Source organism: Balaenoptera acutorostrata, chromosome 19 (genome assembly GCF_949987535.1).
Source record: "Balaenoptera acutorostrata chromosome 19, mBalAcu1.1, whole genome shotgun sequence".
NCBI lineage: Eukaryota > Metazoa > Chordata > Mammalia > Artiodactyla > Balaenopteridae > Balaenoptera > Balaenoptera acutorostrata.
In genome coordinates, this window is record NC_080082.1 from 13105174 (window position 1) to 13121665 (window position 16492).

The 16492-nt window shown below is 44.7% G+C and overlaps 1 protein-coding gene across 1 annotated transcript in view; it reads left to right on the plus strand.

Annotated features, from left to right (window-relative positions):
• The first annotated feature begins 9232 nt into the window (after positions 1–9232).
• The window catches only part of FA2H (fatty acid 2-hydroxylase), a 53976-nt gene continuing 46716 nt past the window's right edge, over positions 9233–16492 (plus strand). Inside the window, exon 1 of the mRNA XM_057534952.1 lies at positions 9233–9536. Coding sequence (XP_057390935.1) covers positions 9267–9536 — 270 coding nt within the window. The 5' untranslated portion in view covers positions 9233–9266. The remainder of the gene's footprint in view (positions 9537–16492) is intronic.

Sequence of the window (16492 nt, forward strand, 5' to 3'; positions counted from 1 at the left end):
CTCTCACCTGTGTGAGAATTTTTTAAAAAAGAAAAAAGAAACCAGTGTTCACTAGCATAAGAAGCTGGCTAAAGTCACCAGGGTCAATGTTAGGACCTCCAGTAGACTCAGGACTTCAGACTCAAAAACCAGTGCTTCACCACTGGTAACCACAAATATGATCTATTATCTATTTTCTTTGATTTTTGTTTAGTTTTGTTTTAGATTCCACATAGAAGTGAGATCATCAGACACCTCTTAAACTCACATAGAGCTGTATGTCAATTATATCTCAATAAAATAGAAAAAACAAACCCCCCAAACCCAATGCTTCAACAGACACTATGCTGCCTTTTAGCAAACCAACCAACCAGCTAGCCAACCAGCCAATAAACACAAAGCCCACCAAAAATAAATAAACAAAAACCCTAGGGTTTGTCCTGCAATGAATGAGGTACATAGTCAATAACATGTGAAAGAAAAAGATATTACCTTCAGATTTTCCTAGTATAAGCGAAATGCTTAGTGTTCAAAAGAGTGCTTGAGGGACTTCCCTGGTGGTGCAGTGATTAAGAATCCACCTGCCAATGCAGGGGACACGGGTTCGATCCCTGGTCTGGGAAGATCCCGCATGCCGCGGAGCAGCTAAGCCCGTGTGCCACAACTACTGAGCTTGCGCTCTAGAGCCCACAAGCCACAACTACCGAGGCCAAGTGCCACAACTACTGAAGCCCGCGTGCCTAGAGCCCGTTCTCCGCAACAAGAGAAGCCACTGCACTGAGAAGCCCATGCACCAGAACGAAGACCCAACGCAGCAAAAAATAAAATAATTAATTAATTAATTTTTTAAAAAAGAGTGCTTGAAATGTGTGCATGTTTGCTTGTAACAAATTTGTGTTTATACTTACTGGCATAATTATAAGTAAATATTTATTGGTTTTCTACTGTGTGCTAAGTGCTGGAGATTCAAACTAACATGGGAATCATTCCCTGCCCTCGAGCACTTCCAGTCTAATTAGGGAGTGAAAGTAACAGTACAGGACATTGTATGGCAAGGGCAATATGAGTGGGACAGACAGTAAAGGAATCAGAGAAGATTCTTTGGAGAGGTGGTCCTTGAATCTAGGGGTCAGGCCTGCCAGGCAGAGAGATAGAGGATCTTTCCATTTGAAGGAGGGTGAGGTGAGCCTGAGGAAGTGATTAGGGCTCGCATCCCAGCTTGAATTTGGATCGCATCATTTTTGCAAGAGGGAACAACCGACAGTTTCTGAGCAGGGTAATGACATGTACTTAGTTAATTTGCACTTCTTCAGTGGTGTTGAAGATGAATCGGAAGAAGCGGAACTTGAAGGAAAAGAGACTGTTAGGCTATTGCACTAGTCTAAGCATCAGGGGAGCATCTGAATTAGACTGTGGAGTTCAATTTCAACACATATTTATTAAGCACCTACTATGTATCTGAAGCTCTTTGAGGAGCAAAACAGCAATGATGGAGGCAAAATGGCCCCTGCCCTTGAGTTGCTCACGTCTAGTGGCAATAGAAAAATTAACATTAAATTTGAAGTTAAACTTGGCTCCCAGCTGTATTCCTCACTAGTTCTATGGTCTCAGGTCTAATCTTCCTCATCTATCAAATGATGAAATTGAACCATATTCCTTCTCTTGGGTCACTTTTAATTCTATCCTTTCTACAATGAAAAGAAAATACAAGTTACAGAAGATGCATTTTAAAGGAGAAGCCTGCGGTATAGGTCTTGGGTGATTCTAAGATTTTGCATGTCAGGGCTAGGTGAGCTGTAGTATCCTGGACAGAAATAAGGCAATCTAGAAGGGGCTACTGACTTAAGAAAAAGCTTTTAAGACCTGAAACCATAAAATTCCTAGAAGAAAACATAGGCAGTACACTCTTTGACATGGGTCTTAGCAATATTTTTTTTTTGGATCTGTCTCCTCAGGCAAGGGAAACAAAAGCAAAAATAAGCAAAGGGGACCACATCAAACTAAAACTCCTTTGCATAGCAAAGAAAACTATCAACAAAATGAAAAGGCCGCCTACTGAATGGGAAAAGACATCTGCAAACAATGTATCTGGTAAGGATTTAAATAGCCAAACTATACAAAGAACTCATACAACTCAACATCAACTAAATAAACAATCTGATTTTAAAATGAGCATTTTTCCAAAGAAGATATACAGATGGCCAACAGGCACAGGAAAAGATGCTTAACATCACAAACCATCAGGGAGATGCAAATCAAAACCACAATGAGATACCCCCCTCACACCTGTTTGAATGGCTATTATTAAAAAAGACAACAAATAACAAGTGTTGGTAAGGATGTGGAGAAAAGGGAACCTTTGTGCACTGTTGGTGGGAATGTAAATTGGTGCAGCCACTATGGAGAACAGTATGGGGTTCCTCAAAAAATTAAAAATAGAACAACCATGTGATCCACCAATTCCACTTCTGGGGATTTTTCCAAAGAAAACAAAAACACTAATTCAAAAAGATATATGCGTCCTTACGTTCATTGCAGCATTGTTTACGTTATTTACAATAGCCAAGGTTTAGAAACAAACTAAGTGCCCATCAATAGATGAACAGATAAAGAAGATGTGGTATATGTATACAATGGAATATTACTCAATCATAAAAAGAATGAAATCTTGCCATTTGTGACAACACGGATGGACCTAGAAAGTATTATGCTAAATGAAATGTCAGACAGAGCAAGACAAACATATGGATTCACTTATATGTGGACTCTAAAAAACAAAACATGAACAAACACATATACAAAAAACAGAAACAGGCTTATAGATACAGAGAACAAACAGGTGGTTGCCAGAGGGAGGGAAGGGGGATGAGTGAAATAGGTGAGGGAGATTAAGAGGTACATATTTTCAGCTACAAAATAAATGAGTCACAGGGATGAAGTATACAGCATGGGGAATATAGTCAAGAATATTGGAATAACTTTGGTGACAGATGGTAAGTAGACTTGAGATCATCCTGTAATATATAGAAATATTGAATCACTATGTTGTACACTTGGAACTAACATATTGTTGTAGGTCAATTATACTAAAAAAAAAAAAAAAAGGACATGTACAAGAGTGTTCATAGCAACTTTATTCTTAATTGCCCCAAGCTGGAAGCAATTCAAATAGGTATCAATGATAAAATGAATAAATTAGTGTGGCTTTTTCATATAGTGAAATACTTTACAGCCACAAGAATGTACAAATAATTAGTACACCTCAGAACATGGGTGAATTTCAGGAATATAATTTGAGTGAAAGAAGGTAGCTACAAAAGAGCGCACCCTATATGATTCCATTAATATAAAGATCAAAAGCAGACAAAACTGATGTACAGTTTTTGAAACCAATATGGTGATTTTCTTTGGGGAGGAAAGGAAGTAGTAATGTGAAAAGGGCATGAGGGAGATTTCTGTGGGACTGCTAGTGTTCTATCTTCTGGTAAGTGTGTGTTCATTTTGTGAAAATTCATTGAACTGTACCCTTATGATTTTGTGCACTTTTCTCTATGGATGTCATACTTCAACGAAAAAAGCTTTTTTAAAAAAGAAGCCATTGACAATAGCAAAAACAAAACAAAACCCTATAAGGTATACTTATAAATTAATTTAACATATATATGCAAGTCCTGTATGCAGAAAATTTTAAACTTCATGGAACAATATTACATATGACTGGAATAAGTAGAGATATAGCTCAAGTTCATAAATAGGAAGACTCAGTATTGCAAACATATTAATCCTTTCCAAATTAATCTATAGATACAATGCAATTCCTTTCATAATCCAAATAGGCTTTTTCATGGACGTTAACAAAATGATTCTAAAGTTTATATGAAAAAGGAAAAATCCAAATATAAGCCAAGACACGCTAAAGGAGAACAGGGAGTGAGCAGTAGACTTACCAAATATCAAGATTTAATATAAGGCTATTATAATAACAAAGACAATGTGGTATTGACAAAAGGAGAGACAAACCCGATCTTTATAACAGTATAGAAGATGCCCAAAACTCATAGAACTGTATAGTTGTCTCTCCATATCTATGAGTTCCACATCTGCGGATTCAACCAACTGCAGATCGAAAATATTTGGGGAAAAAAATTCCAGAAAGTTCCAAAAAGCAAAACTTGAATTTACTATGCATCAGCAGCTATTTACATAGCATTTACATTGTACTAGTTATTTTAAGTACTCTAGAGCTGAGTTAAAATATACAGGAGGATGTACATAGGTTATATGCAAATACTATACCATTTTATATAAAAGACTTGAGCATCCTTGGATTTTGGTATCTGTGGGGAGAGAGTGGTGGTCCTGGACCAAATCCCCTGTGGATACCAAGGGACAGCTATACATTAAAAAGCTCAAATTTTGTATCTCAGTAAAATAACAAAATGGCCTTATGTGTTTGGGTCTATTTCTGGACTCTGTTTTGTTCCATCGATCTATTTGTCGGTTCTTATGAGAGCACTACACTCTTTCAAATACGAAGTTTTAAGTCTTGAAGTTAGGAAGTGTAAGTCTGCAACTTTGTTCTTTCTCAATATTGCTTTGGATATTCTAGGTCCTTTACATTTCCATGTAAATTTTGAAGCAGTTTGTCAATTATTTTCTTTTCTTTTTCTTTTTTTGGTGAGAACATTTAAGTACTACTCTCTTAGCAAATTTCAATTATATAATTGTTTATCAATTTCTTAATAAAAACCTAGTGGAAAAAAACCCACAAAAACCTAGTGGGGGGCTTCCCTGGTGGCGCAGTGGTTGAGAGTCTGCCTGCTAATGCAGGGGACACGGGTTCGAGCCCTGGTCTGGGAAGATCCCACGTGCCGCGGAGCGGCTGGGCCCGTGAGCCACAATTGCTGAGCCTGCGCGTCTGGAGCCTGTGCCCCGCGACGGGAGGGGCCGCGATAGAGAAAGGCCCGCGCACCGCGATGAAGAGAGGTCCCCGCACCGCGATGAAGAGTGGCCCCCGCTTGCCGCAACTGGAGAAAGCCCTCGCACGAACCGAAGACCCAACACAGCCAGAAATAAATAAATAAATAAATAAATAAACCTAGTGGGATTATGATTGGGACTGGATTGAATCTTTAGATCAATTGGAGGATTTGAGATCTTAATATTGAGCCTTCCAATCCATGAACTTGGAACTTATTATATCCATGAACTCCATTTATTTAGATACTCTTTCATTTCTCTCAGCAGTGTTTTGTAGTTTTCAATTAGTTTCACATAATTCATGCTTTTTGACATTATTATAAATGGAATTTAACATTTTTATTTTTCAATTGTTTGCTGATAGTAGTTAACACAATTGATTTTGTATTTTGACCTTGGATCCTGTGAACTTGCTAAATTCACTTATTAGTTCTGGTTGCTTTGCAAATTAGTTGATGTTTTCTATGTAAACAATCATGTTATCTGCAAATAGAGAGATTTTTAAGCCTTCATCTCTGCTCTTTATACCTTTCATTTCTTTTTTTAAAAAATACAGTGGCACAGTGGTTAAGAATCCGCCTGCCAATGCAGGGGACACGGGTTTGACCCCTGGTCCGTAAGATCCCACATGCTGCGGAGCAACTAAGCCTGTGCACCACAACTACTGAGCCTGTGCTCTAGAGCCCGTGAGCCACAACTGCCGAGCCCAAGTGCCACAACTACTGAAGCCCACGTGCCTAGAGCCCATGCTCTGCAACGAAGAGTAGCCCCCGCTCACCACAACTAGAGAAAGCCCATGTGCAGCAATGAAGACCCAATGCAGCCATAAATTAATTAATTAATTAATTAATTTAAAAATATACATTCTGAGTATTCTGAGTTTTATTATTTGAAATAGAACATTTTTATTGAAGTATAGTTGAAGTACCCATATGTACAAGAATGCTTATAATAGAAAAAAAAGAAAAACTCAAAATCGTATCTGGAAGTAAAGGAAAATGGGTAAATAAATTTGTATTGTGGAATATGACACTGCAAAGAAAATTGATGACCTACAGTGACCCTCAAGAACATGGATGAACGCTAAAGCAATATTGAGTAAAACATGAAAGGCTACATAAATCAAAATAGTGTCATGTGATTTTCATAAAATTCAGAAACAAGGTAATCTAAACAATATATTGTATAAGCATACATATAGATGTGATAAAAATATAAAAGAATTTTTTCATGGACATTAACAAAATGATTCATGGACATTAACAAAAGTCAGGACAGTGATTACCTCTTGGGAGGAGGCAGAGAGATGGGAGTTTTGGAGTGTAGGAGTAGGTACAATTTTTGTAATGTCCTAGCTCTTGGATTGGGAGGGAAATTCATTGAATTAATTATACTATTTTTGCTTTAGAACATATACATACTCTTTTGTTTGCATTTAAAATATTTTAAAAATTAAAGAACTTAAAATAGCAAAATAATTATTAGCATACCATACACACTGTTCTTCTTTATTTTCCACTTACAATATCATAGAGATTGTTCCCTATCGGTACACATAGACCTACCTCATTCTTTCTAACGGTTACATAGTATTCCACTGAATACACCATCATTTATTTAATCAGTCCTCCTTAATGATGAATATTTGGGTTGTTTCTAGTCTATAAGCAACGTCGTAATTAATTAATTAATTAATTATTTTTTTGGCCACACCGCGCATGTGGGATCTTAGTTCCCTAACCAGAGATCGAACCTGCGCCCCCTGCAGAAGGGCAGAGTCTTAACCACTGGACTGCCAGGGGTGTCCCCGCGATTAATATTATTATGCATACATCTGATGGGGTTCAGGGCAGGCCACTCCAAAATATGCCACTTTGGCATATTGATTATTTTGAATTAAATTTACTTAAGAAACAGCTGGTACTTAAGAAGGACACTCTGACCCTGCTTTGTCCCCCTAAAAGCAGGAAATAAGTCTTCCATGTGAAAGGTACCCTCCATGTACCAGAAGGGCAGAGGGCATTCTTATCACTAGAGATAGGGTGTTCAGAGCTGAGATGTCTGTATAAAAAAAATCTTGTTACTTCTTTACTAATATACTACTCCAAGCCCAAACTCCTTTGTCTTGTCAATTCTTCACAAATTTATTGTTTCTTTGTCCAAAAGGTATAAAAGCTGCCTGCTATGGTCACTTCTTTGGGTCTCATACCTTTGGGGTCCCCTTACATGTGAAATTAAGTTTGTTGTTCTCCTATTAATCTTTTATTTCAGGGAGTGTCTCAGCCGAGAACCTAGAAGGGTAGAAGGAAAATTATTTTTCCTCCCTACACATCTTTATACAGTAATCTGAAAGGTCAAATTTCTAGAAGTGGAATTACCATGGTAAGAAATGTTACAATTCTGAATAGATGACTAAATTGCTTGTTTAACTTCAGGCAATATGAGTTTAAGGCAACGGTGAAAAATCCAAATGCGGGTGGCCTACAGATATTGTCATCAGGAAGTACCTGAGGACACCCAGGAGTGTTTGAATGCTTTTGCACATGCAAGGTATTTGGAACAGAGTAGGTGTGGAAGTGGAGTGAGAGTGACTATGTATTCACTGCTTGAGAAAAGCAAAATTAGTGACCTAAGGCCTCCCTCCAGGCCTGTTGGACAGCAGTTCCACAGCCGACCCATATACTCAGCCAAACTCTTGCCTACTCCTTGAGGGTGAACCAGGAAAGTCTTGGGAAGGAGAGAAGGAAGGAACAACTCTCCTGACCTTCGACGTGTCTATAGTTGGGGTGGCCTCTAGGGCATCTGAGCTAGGCTTTCCCCCACAGCGCTGGCCCAGCATAGAGGCCCAACCCCAGAAGAGCGTAAACAGGGGTGACCCTGAAAATACCTTTTGCTGAGAGAGACCAAGGCCAGTTGAATGGGGCAACCTCAGTACCAGGATCCTTTTATTACAAATCATGAGTTCAAGTGAGATCCCCAATTCCTGGGCAGTTAAAGTTGTGTGCAGTTCTCCCCTGTTATAAACAAAACTGGATTGAGCACACTTGCTCTTCCCTTCCATCCAGCATGACTACCAGGCTTTACTTCTTTAGGTCCCTATTTCCCCTCCTATAATGGCAGCAGGATTCTCTCTTCGTCCCTCAGGATCCTCCCCAGAAGGTGAGACTAGAGTGAGGCAACTGAGGCAGTCATCCTGCAGGTAAAAGTTAAGGGTGTGCCAAAAAACTCAGTAATCAAGATAGAGAATACTCTAGGGAATCCCCTGGCGGTCCAGTGGTTAGGACTCCGAGCTTCCACTGCAGGGGCCAGGGGTTCGATTCCTCCTCCGGGAACTAAGATTCTGCATGCCGCGTGGCGCAGCCAAAAACAACAACGAACAAACAAAAAAGTGTATTTTAATAATTCAAAACTAATGCAAACAAAAAAATCCATGATGAACAAAATACCAGAACTTACAGTGTTAAAGACGCGATCCAACCCTTCACTTTCACCAACCTGCCGCACTCCTCTCACTAGTCCTGGTTCCACTAAAACTTTATATACAAAATCAGGTGGCCAGCCCACTGGCTGTGGTTTGCCAATATTCCTATTTTTAAAAATTCTTTGTTATATATATTTTTTAGTGTGGTAAAATATACATAATATAAAATGTACCATTTTAACCATTTGAAACTTCACAGTTCAGTGGCATTAAGCACATTCACATTGTTCTGTACACGACATGATTTTTTAAAATATTACATTAAAATATTGTATATCGTGATTACTGAGTTTGGGGGCGCCAGAGGCCAGTGTCTCCCTTGCCTTACTCTAGTTCTCACGCTGCCTCCCCCACTCTTCACCCACTCCTGCAGCCTGAGGAAGGAAAACTGCAAGTTTCTCCCATAAGGCAGCAGCAGAAGAGTTATTCCGGTGGCGATCAAGCTATCGAGGACGTCCGTCCACACAGCCGCCGGCAACAGGAAGACTTGTTCCACCTGCGTCCTCCCGCCGCCTTTGCTCTCTTGCAATGAGACACATTTGGCGGGCGCTCCCTCTACCTGCCCAGGACCACCTGACGGAGGGCGGGCATCCCCTGGCCCGCCCCGCTCGGGTCGGCTGGGCGTCCTGCCGGCCAATGGGGAAGGGGCCTCTCCGGACACGGGCAGCGTCCTTAGGAGCGGCCAATGGGAGCGCGGCATGCAAATGAGCAGGTGCGGCGACGGCTGACCAGTCAAGGCGGCAGCGGCTCAGGGGATGTTAGAGGCGCGCTGGGCGGCCGCGGAGCATACGCGCAGGCTTCGAGCTGCGAGCTCCGGTCTCCCGCCATGGCCCCCGCTCCGCCCCCCGCCGCCTCCTTCTCCCCCGCCGAGGTCCAGCGGCGCCTGGCGGCCGGCGCCTGCTGGGTCCGCTGCGGGGCCCGCCTCTACGACCTCACCGGCTTCGTGCGGCACCACCCAGGGGGCGAGCAGCTGCTGCGGGAACGGGCTGGTCAGGATGTCAGCGCCGACCTGGACGGGCCACCGCACCGGCACTCGGACAACGCGCGCCGCTGGCTCGAGCAGTACTACGTGGGGGACCTGCAAGGAGACCCTCAGGTACAGCCGGGCCCGGGGGTCACACACCCTCTATTCCCCCCACCCTCCCCGCCCCAACTCGCCACTCCCCGGCAGGCCGCGTTCACCTGCCCTCTAGGAGGACCCAAGGTGACAGCCTCCGCCCTCACCTCTCTTCTCTCCAGGTAACAGGTCCCTGCCTACCACCACCACCCCCAACCAGGAGTTTGCCCTTCCTCTCCAGCATTTCCCGTGACCCTCCTCTATCTGCTACTTCTCCCACCTCCCAAGGTACCTCCTCCTTCCTACTTGTTCCTGCTGCAGCCTCTGCCATCTGACAACTTGGATCACCTTTTCCCTCCCAGCCCCTCACACACTCAGTCTTTCCTTCCTGTCCCCTTATCGGCCTCTCCCTCTTCGCAACTGCTCTTCATTTCTGTTTGAATAATAGCTTCCAAGCGCACCTGTCCTCTCCTCCCCATCTCACCCTACCCCTGCATCCAAAAGGCACAGACCAGTCACCCTTCTCAGCTAGTTTGGATTTCCTGGTGCCACCCTAGTCTTGCGCAAGGGCTTCTCTGGTCGCGTGGAGAGGTTGGCGCAGTGTCTTGGGTGGCCTATGTCCTCCCACCCCTTTGTTCTCCCTTTATGCCTTGTCTTGCATGCTGGCTTGGGTGTCCAGCAGAGTGACATGACAGGGTGAGCCAGTTTTGCTGGGGAGAAGGGAGTAGCACTCTGAGCTGCATGCTGCTGTGCACCACAGGCTTGTGATTGTATTTAAGCCTCTGACTGATCCTGGGGTGGGTTTTGTTATCCCCATTTTAGGATGTGGAAACTGAGGATCAAGGAGGCACTGTAATTTGAGGTCAGTTTGGAATTTGAGGTCAATTTGGAATTTGAGGTAATTTGAGCTAGTTAGTGGAAAAGTCAAGTGTGTCTGATTCCAAAATCAATGCTGTTTCCATCCCAAGGATCCTTGGGCCTGGAAGATGATCCTATCCGTTGGGTTCCAGGTAGGCTTGTGCCAGAGGCAAACCGACTCTTCAGGACTTCCCCAGGCCCAGCTGTAGGACTGGTGACAGTGAGGCCATCATGCTTGGACATAAACCAACAGTTGTTCCCTGCTTCTAGCTCTTGCATTCAAAATGGCCCTAGCAAGTGCTTTTAGATCTTTGGATGAAAGGACTTGCCTCTCACTGTTCCAGGTGGCTTTTCACTGGGCCATCTTGCCTAATTCTTTAATCATTTATTCACTCACTCACTTGGTCCCTTAGTGATTGGCAGCACTGAACTAGGCACTGAGGAGGTATCAATGGACAAAAGCAATACGGTCTTCATGGACCTAACAGGCTAATGAGGTAACATACTAATCCCACAGTAATTCTTCAATTACCTGGTGCTATCAGAGTATGAATCAGGGAGAGCTTTCTGGAGAAAGTGATACTTACCCTGGGAGCTAATCAATGGATAGGGCTTAAGCCAGGTGAAGTGTGGTGAGAAGAACCTTCCAGACAGAGGGAAAAGAATGTGTGAAGGCTCTGAAGGGTAAGGGCTTGGCAGAGTCAAGGGACAGAAATAAAACCAATGTGACCAGAGGCTGTTGGGCAAGGAGAGGGAGTGGAAGGAGGCCGGAGATCAGCCAGGGCCGCTGTGGTCAGGATTTGGGACTTGATTCTAAGAACAATGGGAAGCCAGGTAGTGGATTCAAGCAGGGGTGTGGTGTGGTCAGATTTGCATCTTTGGAAGAGCATCCTGGCTGCGATGCCAAGAAGGGGTGGAAGGAACCCAAGTGGGTGTGAGGAGGCCAGGCGGGAGGCTACCCCATAGCCCAAGTGAGCGGTAATGGTGACTATGACCAAGGGAAGGGGAAGGTTGAATTTGGGAGACTTCATACGTAAAATGGCAGGACTCAGCATTCTGCAGTGGGGGCCCAGTTTAATCTTGGAAGCTGATGTTAGGTGTCAGGTCATGCTGAAGGTGCCGAAGGTTTAGCCATAGATATAACTGAAGCTGAGTGCAGGAAATGAGAGGTGGGGGCTGGAATACTAGAGACTTCCAGGCTTGTGATGGCTCATGGAAGCCATCCTACGTTGTAACTGTGTGTCCTATAAACAGGAGCCTTAGGGTGTGGCCTCTCCTCCCAGCACCATCTAGAGCATCTCTCCTGGCGAGCTGCCCTAGATGGCTTTACCTCCCAGCTCTGCTAGCTACCCAGCACTATGGTTTGATTTGGCTTTGTTTTGCTTTGCTTTACCTGACCTTCAGAGAATACTGAGTCTAAATTTGTTTCTTACCCCTGCACTCACCTGTTACCCCAAGAGTCCCAGTGTGGCCATGTTTCAGGCATCCTTATATCTGGGTCCCCACCTGAGGATGTGGGAAAAAAACTAAAAATTAACACCACATTTACAAATCCATGGCCCAAACTTGACCAATGGCCGTAGTCACCCAATACTCCAGTTGCTCGTCAGCTTCTATCTGCTATTCTGGAAACTAGTGTAGGGTTGTCTTTATATTGGGGAAGAGAGGTATTCAGAGGAGAAATCTGGAGAAGATATCTTTTCAGAGAGAAGCCATCTTCGTAAGGGCTGAATGGAGAGAAGACATATCTGTTCTTCTCTTTGGTTAAGCCCTTCTGGCAACCCCCATGCTGCCTTCTCCACCTCTCCCGTCTCCTCCTGCTGAACCAGGGATGCTGACACCTGTTGAGGCTAGAACCCGGCTCCTGTAGCGTGAGGACCAGAAGGGGCGTTGACGGGGAAGGGGAGTGTCATGAACCAGCTCTGTTGTTTGGAGCTCATTTCTGAATGGTGCCCCTCCTTGGAGTCCTTCTTCCCAAGTGTAGTCCTCAGCGGGGAGCCTGCTGGAGCTCTGCCATGAAATTCCAGGGACAAGGCTCAGCCCCACTGGTTTCCCCTTTCCCCCACTTTGCCACACCCCCTCTGTATACACACTTACCCACACATTCACACTCACAGGGAAGCACACACACATGAAACAAGTCGAACTTGTTTGAGCTAACATACCGTGGGGATGAGACAAGATCTGTTGTAGCCCTGGACTTGAGGACGTGAATCAGTGATGGCTGAGCAGGGAGGCCAGGCCCTCTTCTCGATTGGGCGCTCAGGGCTCCTCACTCTAAGCTTAGATAAGAGTGGCTCGCATTGTTAGTGGGGCATGAAATCCATTGATTGAGCTGCAACCAGCAATTTTTTTAAAGAAATAGGAAAGAAAAGAACTTCGGGTCCAAACCTCCCAAAGCCATAAATACTGTTTCGCAGACTTGTCATCCATGAATCACTGTCCCAGTTTTTTTCCAAATTGGCATACGACTTGAACTATTTAATATTTATCTTTAAGTAGACTCACTTTTTATTTTACCATTTACTCACCCTAGGCAATATTACCAGTGAAATCAGGGTGTACATGCACTTTAAAAATAGAGCAATTAAAATAAATGCTTATCCTCCTATCCCCTAAAATCCTGAGCACCGTCAGTGGAGTAAGTATCACACTTTGGAAGACACAAGGAGCAGAGCTTCTTAACCCTGGAGTTCTATGGATCATTTTCTGGGATTGATGGAAGAGATGAAATTGTGTGTAAAACATGCATGGTTGTGCATTTTTCTGGTGAGAGAGCTGCAGCTTTCATCACAGTCCAACCAGAATCCTTCCCTCACTCCAGACCTGCCACCAAGAGGAAAATAACTGAAAGGGCAGATCATACTGCCCCTGTCTTACACACCCAGACCTTGAGGGGGCCTCCTGTGGGCAGACATCTGACCATGCCCCTGGAGAAAAGCCCTCTGTTTGGGGAGACCCTAGAGGAGGGCAAGCCCTGACTCCCCAGCCCCTGCTGTTGGGTTAACCCTACTGTCTGAATGTGTGTCGCATCCTAATCCCGCAAGGTGTATCTGTCTCTGAGTGGCTGAGAAGTCCACAGATTCTGCCACATGTGGTTCTGCCAGGCTTTGGGCGTCCAGCCATTCAGAACTTTGGCAATTGAGTCATTAAATGGGGATGGACAATAGGGAGGAGATCTAAGTGCAGGAAGACTCAGGGTCCCCACCCCACCCGGGCCTCCGGAACAGCCTGAGCACAGCCCAGCTTGGAATGCCGGTCTGAGCTGAGAATTCAGATAAAAGCTGATGATTGGGAAACTTGCTAAACTCCCCCTGCCTGCAGAGCGGAGTGGATGTGAGAAATCTGCTAACTGAAGGGGGTCGAGGTCTGCTTAGCCCACAGCAAGGCTTCCTAAGTGGGCCTGCCTGGCCAGTCAGCAGCCCCCGTCCTTTGCTACCTGCCAGGGGCTTGTGAGCCCCGGCCTGCGGTGGTGCCAGGTGAGCCTCACCTGGAGGACGAAGCTGGGAGAGGGCCAGGGGCCCAAGTCACTGTGGTTCCGTGTGACCCAGGGTGAACACAGGCTCCAAGAGCGCCCCCTGGTGTCACCTCAGAATTCAGTGATCGAAGGGGCTTCGAGACCCAGATTAGGGCGAAGGTTGGAAATTAGGACTCTGTGGGGGAAATAAAAAGAAATAGACAGGAATCTCAGAAACACCTGAGGGTAATCATTTCTGGAAACATTCCCAGCAAAGAACCCAAATTGATGCCTGAGCAGCATCTATCATCTTCCCTTTCCTTATTTATTTATTTATCTTAAGACACACACTCACTGTTGGTCCATATGTCGTCTTCGTTCATTTAGACAGACAGGAAATAAGCGTCCTGTTCTCTCTGAAACCCACCATGGCACTGAAAGTACCCTTGCCAGGGCCATCGGGACCTTCACCTGGCTAAACCTGGTGGTCAGTTCTCACCTGGCCTGGCAGCAACTCTCGACATGGCAATCGCCACCCCCCCCCCCCCTTCTTGACACACTGTCCTCAGCTGGTTTCTGGATACCTCGCCCCTTTGGTTTTCTATTGCTGCTGTAACAAATTACCACAAACTCAGTGACTTTAAGCAACACACATCTATTCTCATGTTTCTGGAGGGTCAGAAGTCAGAAATGAACTGGCAGGGCAGCCTTCCTTCTGGAGGCTCTAGGGGAGAACGTTGCCTCACTTTTTGCAGCTTTTAGAAGCTGCCTGTGTTCCCTGGCTCCTGGCCCCCAGCCAGCAGTCACATTGCTCTGACCTCTGCTCTCCTGTCCCGTCTCGTTCTCGGACTCTGATTCTCCTGCCTCCATCCTTCACTTATAAGGAACCCTGTGATTACACTGTGCTCCCGTCCCCCCCACCTCCCCCCGCCCCGACACCAGATATCCAGGATCATCTCCTCATCACAAAGTCTTTAATTTAATCACACCTGCCAAGTCCTCTGTGCCATGTAAAGTAACACAGTCACGGGTTCCAGGTACTGGGCCGTAGATTTTGAAGGGGGGGTGCGTTATCCCGCCTGCTTCACCCCTTATACCCCTGGTCGTTATGACTCAGTCTCCACTGCTGGTTTCTCTTGCTCCTCATTTCCCAGAAAAGTCACACAGTGTGTGCTCTGCTGTACAGCTTCTTTCACCCAATACTACGTCTGGGAGATAGTATTTGTGTTTTTCAACTGTTTTTCAACTGGGTTTCCAGTTCTGTTTACTCTTTCCTGTATGTGTGTTTTTCAACTGTCTCCATTCCTTGCTCTGTCCTAGAGAATCCAGAGGCTGCAGAGGGGGAAATGGGGGATAACTGGAAAAAAGCAGAGCCAGTGGCTGGGACAGACCCCATGCCCATCCTCATGAGCCTCCTTAGTCTTCCTTCCAGGACGCCTACCCGCTACTACCCTACCTTGGCCAGAGCTGCGTTATGCTCATTATTGCAGCAATCTCCTGGGCAGGTCTCTCCCTGCCAACGCTTCCTTCAGCCCATGGCCTTGTGAAGCTTTCCAAATATGTTACAGCGGGATTCCTAAATCTTCAGTGGCTCCCGATTGCCACATCCTTTAAGTCCATCTCGAACTCTATTTCTTCCACAGAGATTCTCCTTACCTCCCCATCTAGACCTGGGTTTTTCCTTCTCCCAAACTCTCATAGCACTTGGCCTCTCCCTACATTACAGCATTCAAAATGTTCTTCCTTATTCACTGTGTTTTCACTACGTGTCTTATCTTCTCTACTAAACTGTAAACTCTCTGAAGACTGGAATTGCCTGATTCATCTGGGTTTCCCTAGGAGACAGTAACCCACTGGTGCCTACCAACAGGAAGTAACAAATGTCTGAATAAATGAATGAATGAGCTGCTTGGAAAACTGATATGTGTACCAGATTGAAAAGGAGAGTGGTGATATTAGCACACACAAGATACTTCAAGTAGTAAGATGTTAAAAAAGAAAACAGAAACAAACCTCTTTCTAGTTTCTTCTTTGTTAGCTAAAAGGATTGGGAGTTGATGGAAAGGATGGAGGACTATCAAGTGAGCCACTCATTTCTGCCTTTGCCCTCAGTTTTTCGCAGCCAGAAAGAGTTGGCAAAACGTCTTCCATGCTAGGCTACTGAAGTTCATCCCTGCCGGTGAGTCCCCTGCAAGGTTAGAAGTGAAATTAACCATAGAAAATGCCAATTGAGAGCCCTCCTCGCTCTCAGGGCTGTGACCCGTCCCCATGTGTCTGTAAGTGTCTGGAAGATGTGCATAGGCAGGACCCAGGTTCCTGGGTTTCCAGTTCTGTTTACTCTTTCCTGTGTCTTTTCATGCAAAATTCTCTAAAGCGTGTCATCTCCGAGTGGTGATTCTCAATCTTCTCTAATTGCTGCTCAACTAAGATGGGCAGAAGATTCTAACAACCGTTTCCCCACCTGCTCTTGCCCTCTGATGGAAAACAAACTCAGTCATAGTAACAAGACTGGGGAACAACAAAATTGATGCTAGCAACAGCCATAAAGTTATCATTGAGAAATAGAAACCTCATACTCAGGATTTGTTGTTGTGAAGCATTGCCCTAAAACATAATTATTCAAATGCTTTGTTTTCTGACTTCGATAGTATTTATATTGCAAGGTGTTAAAATAGCAGTA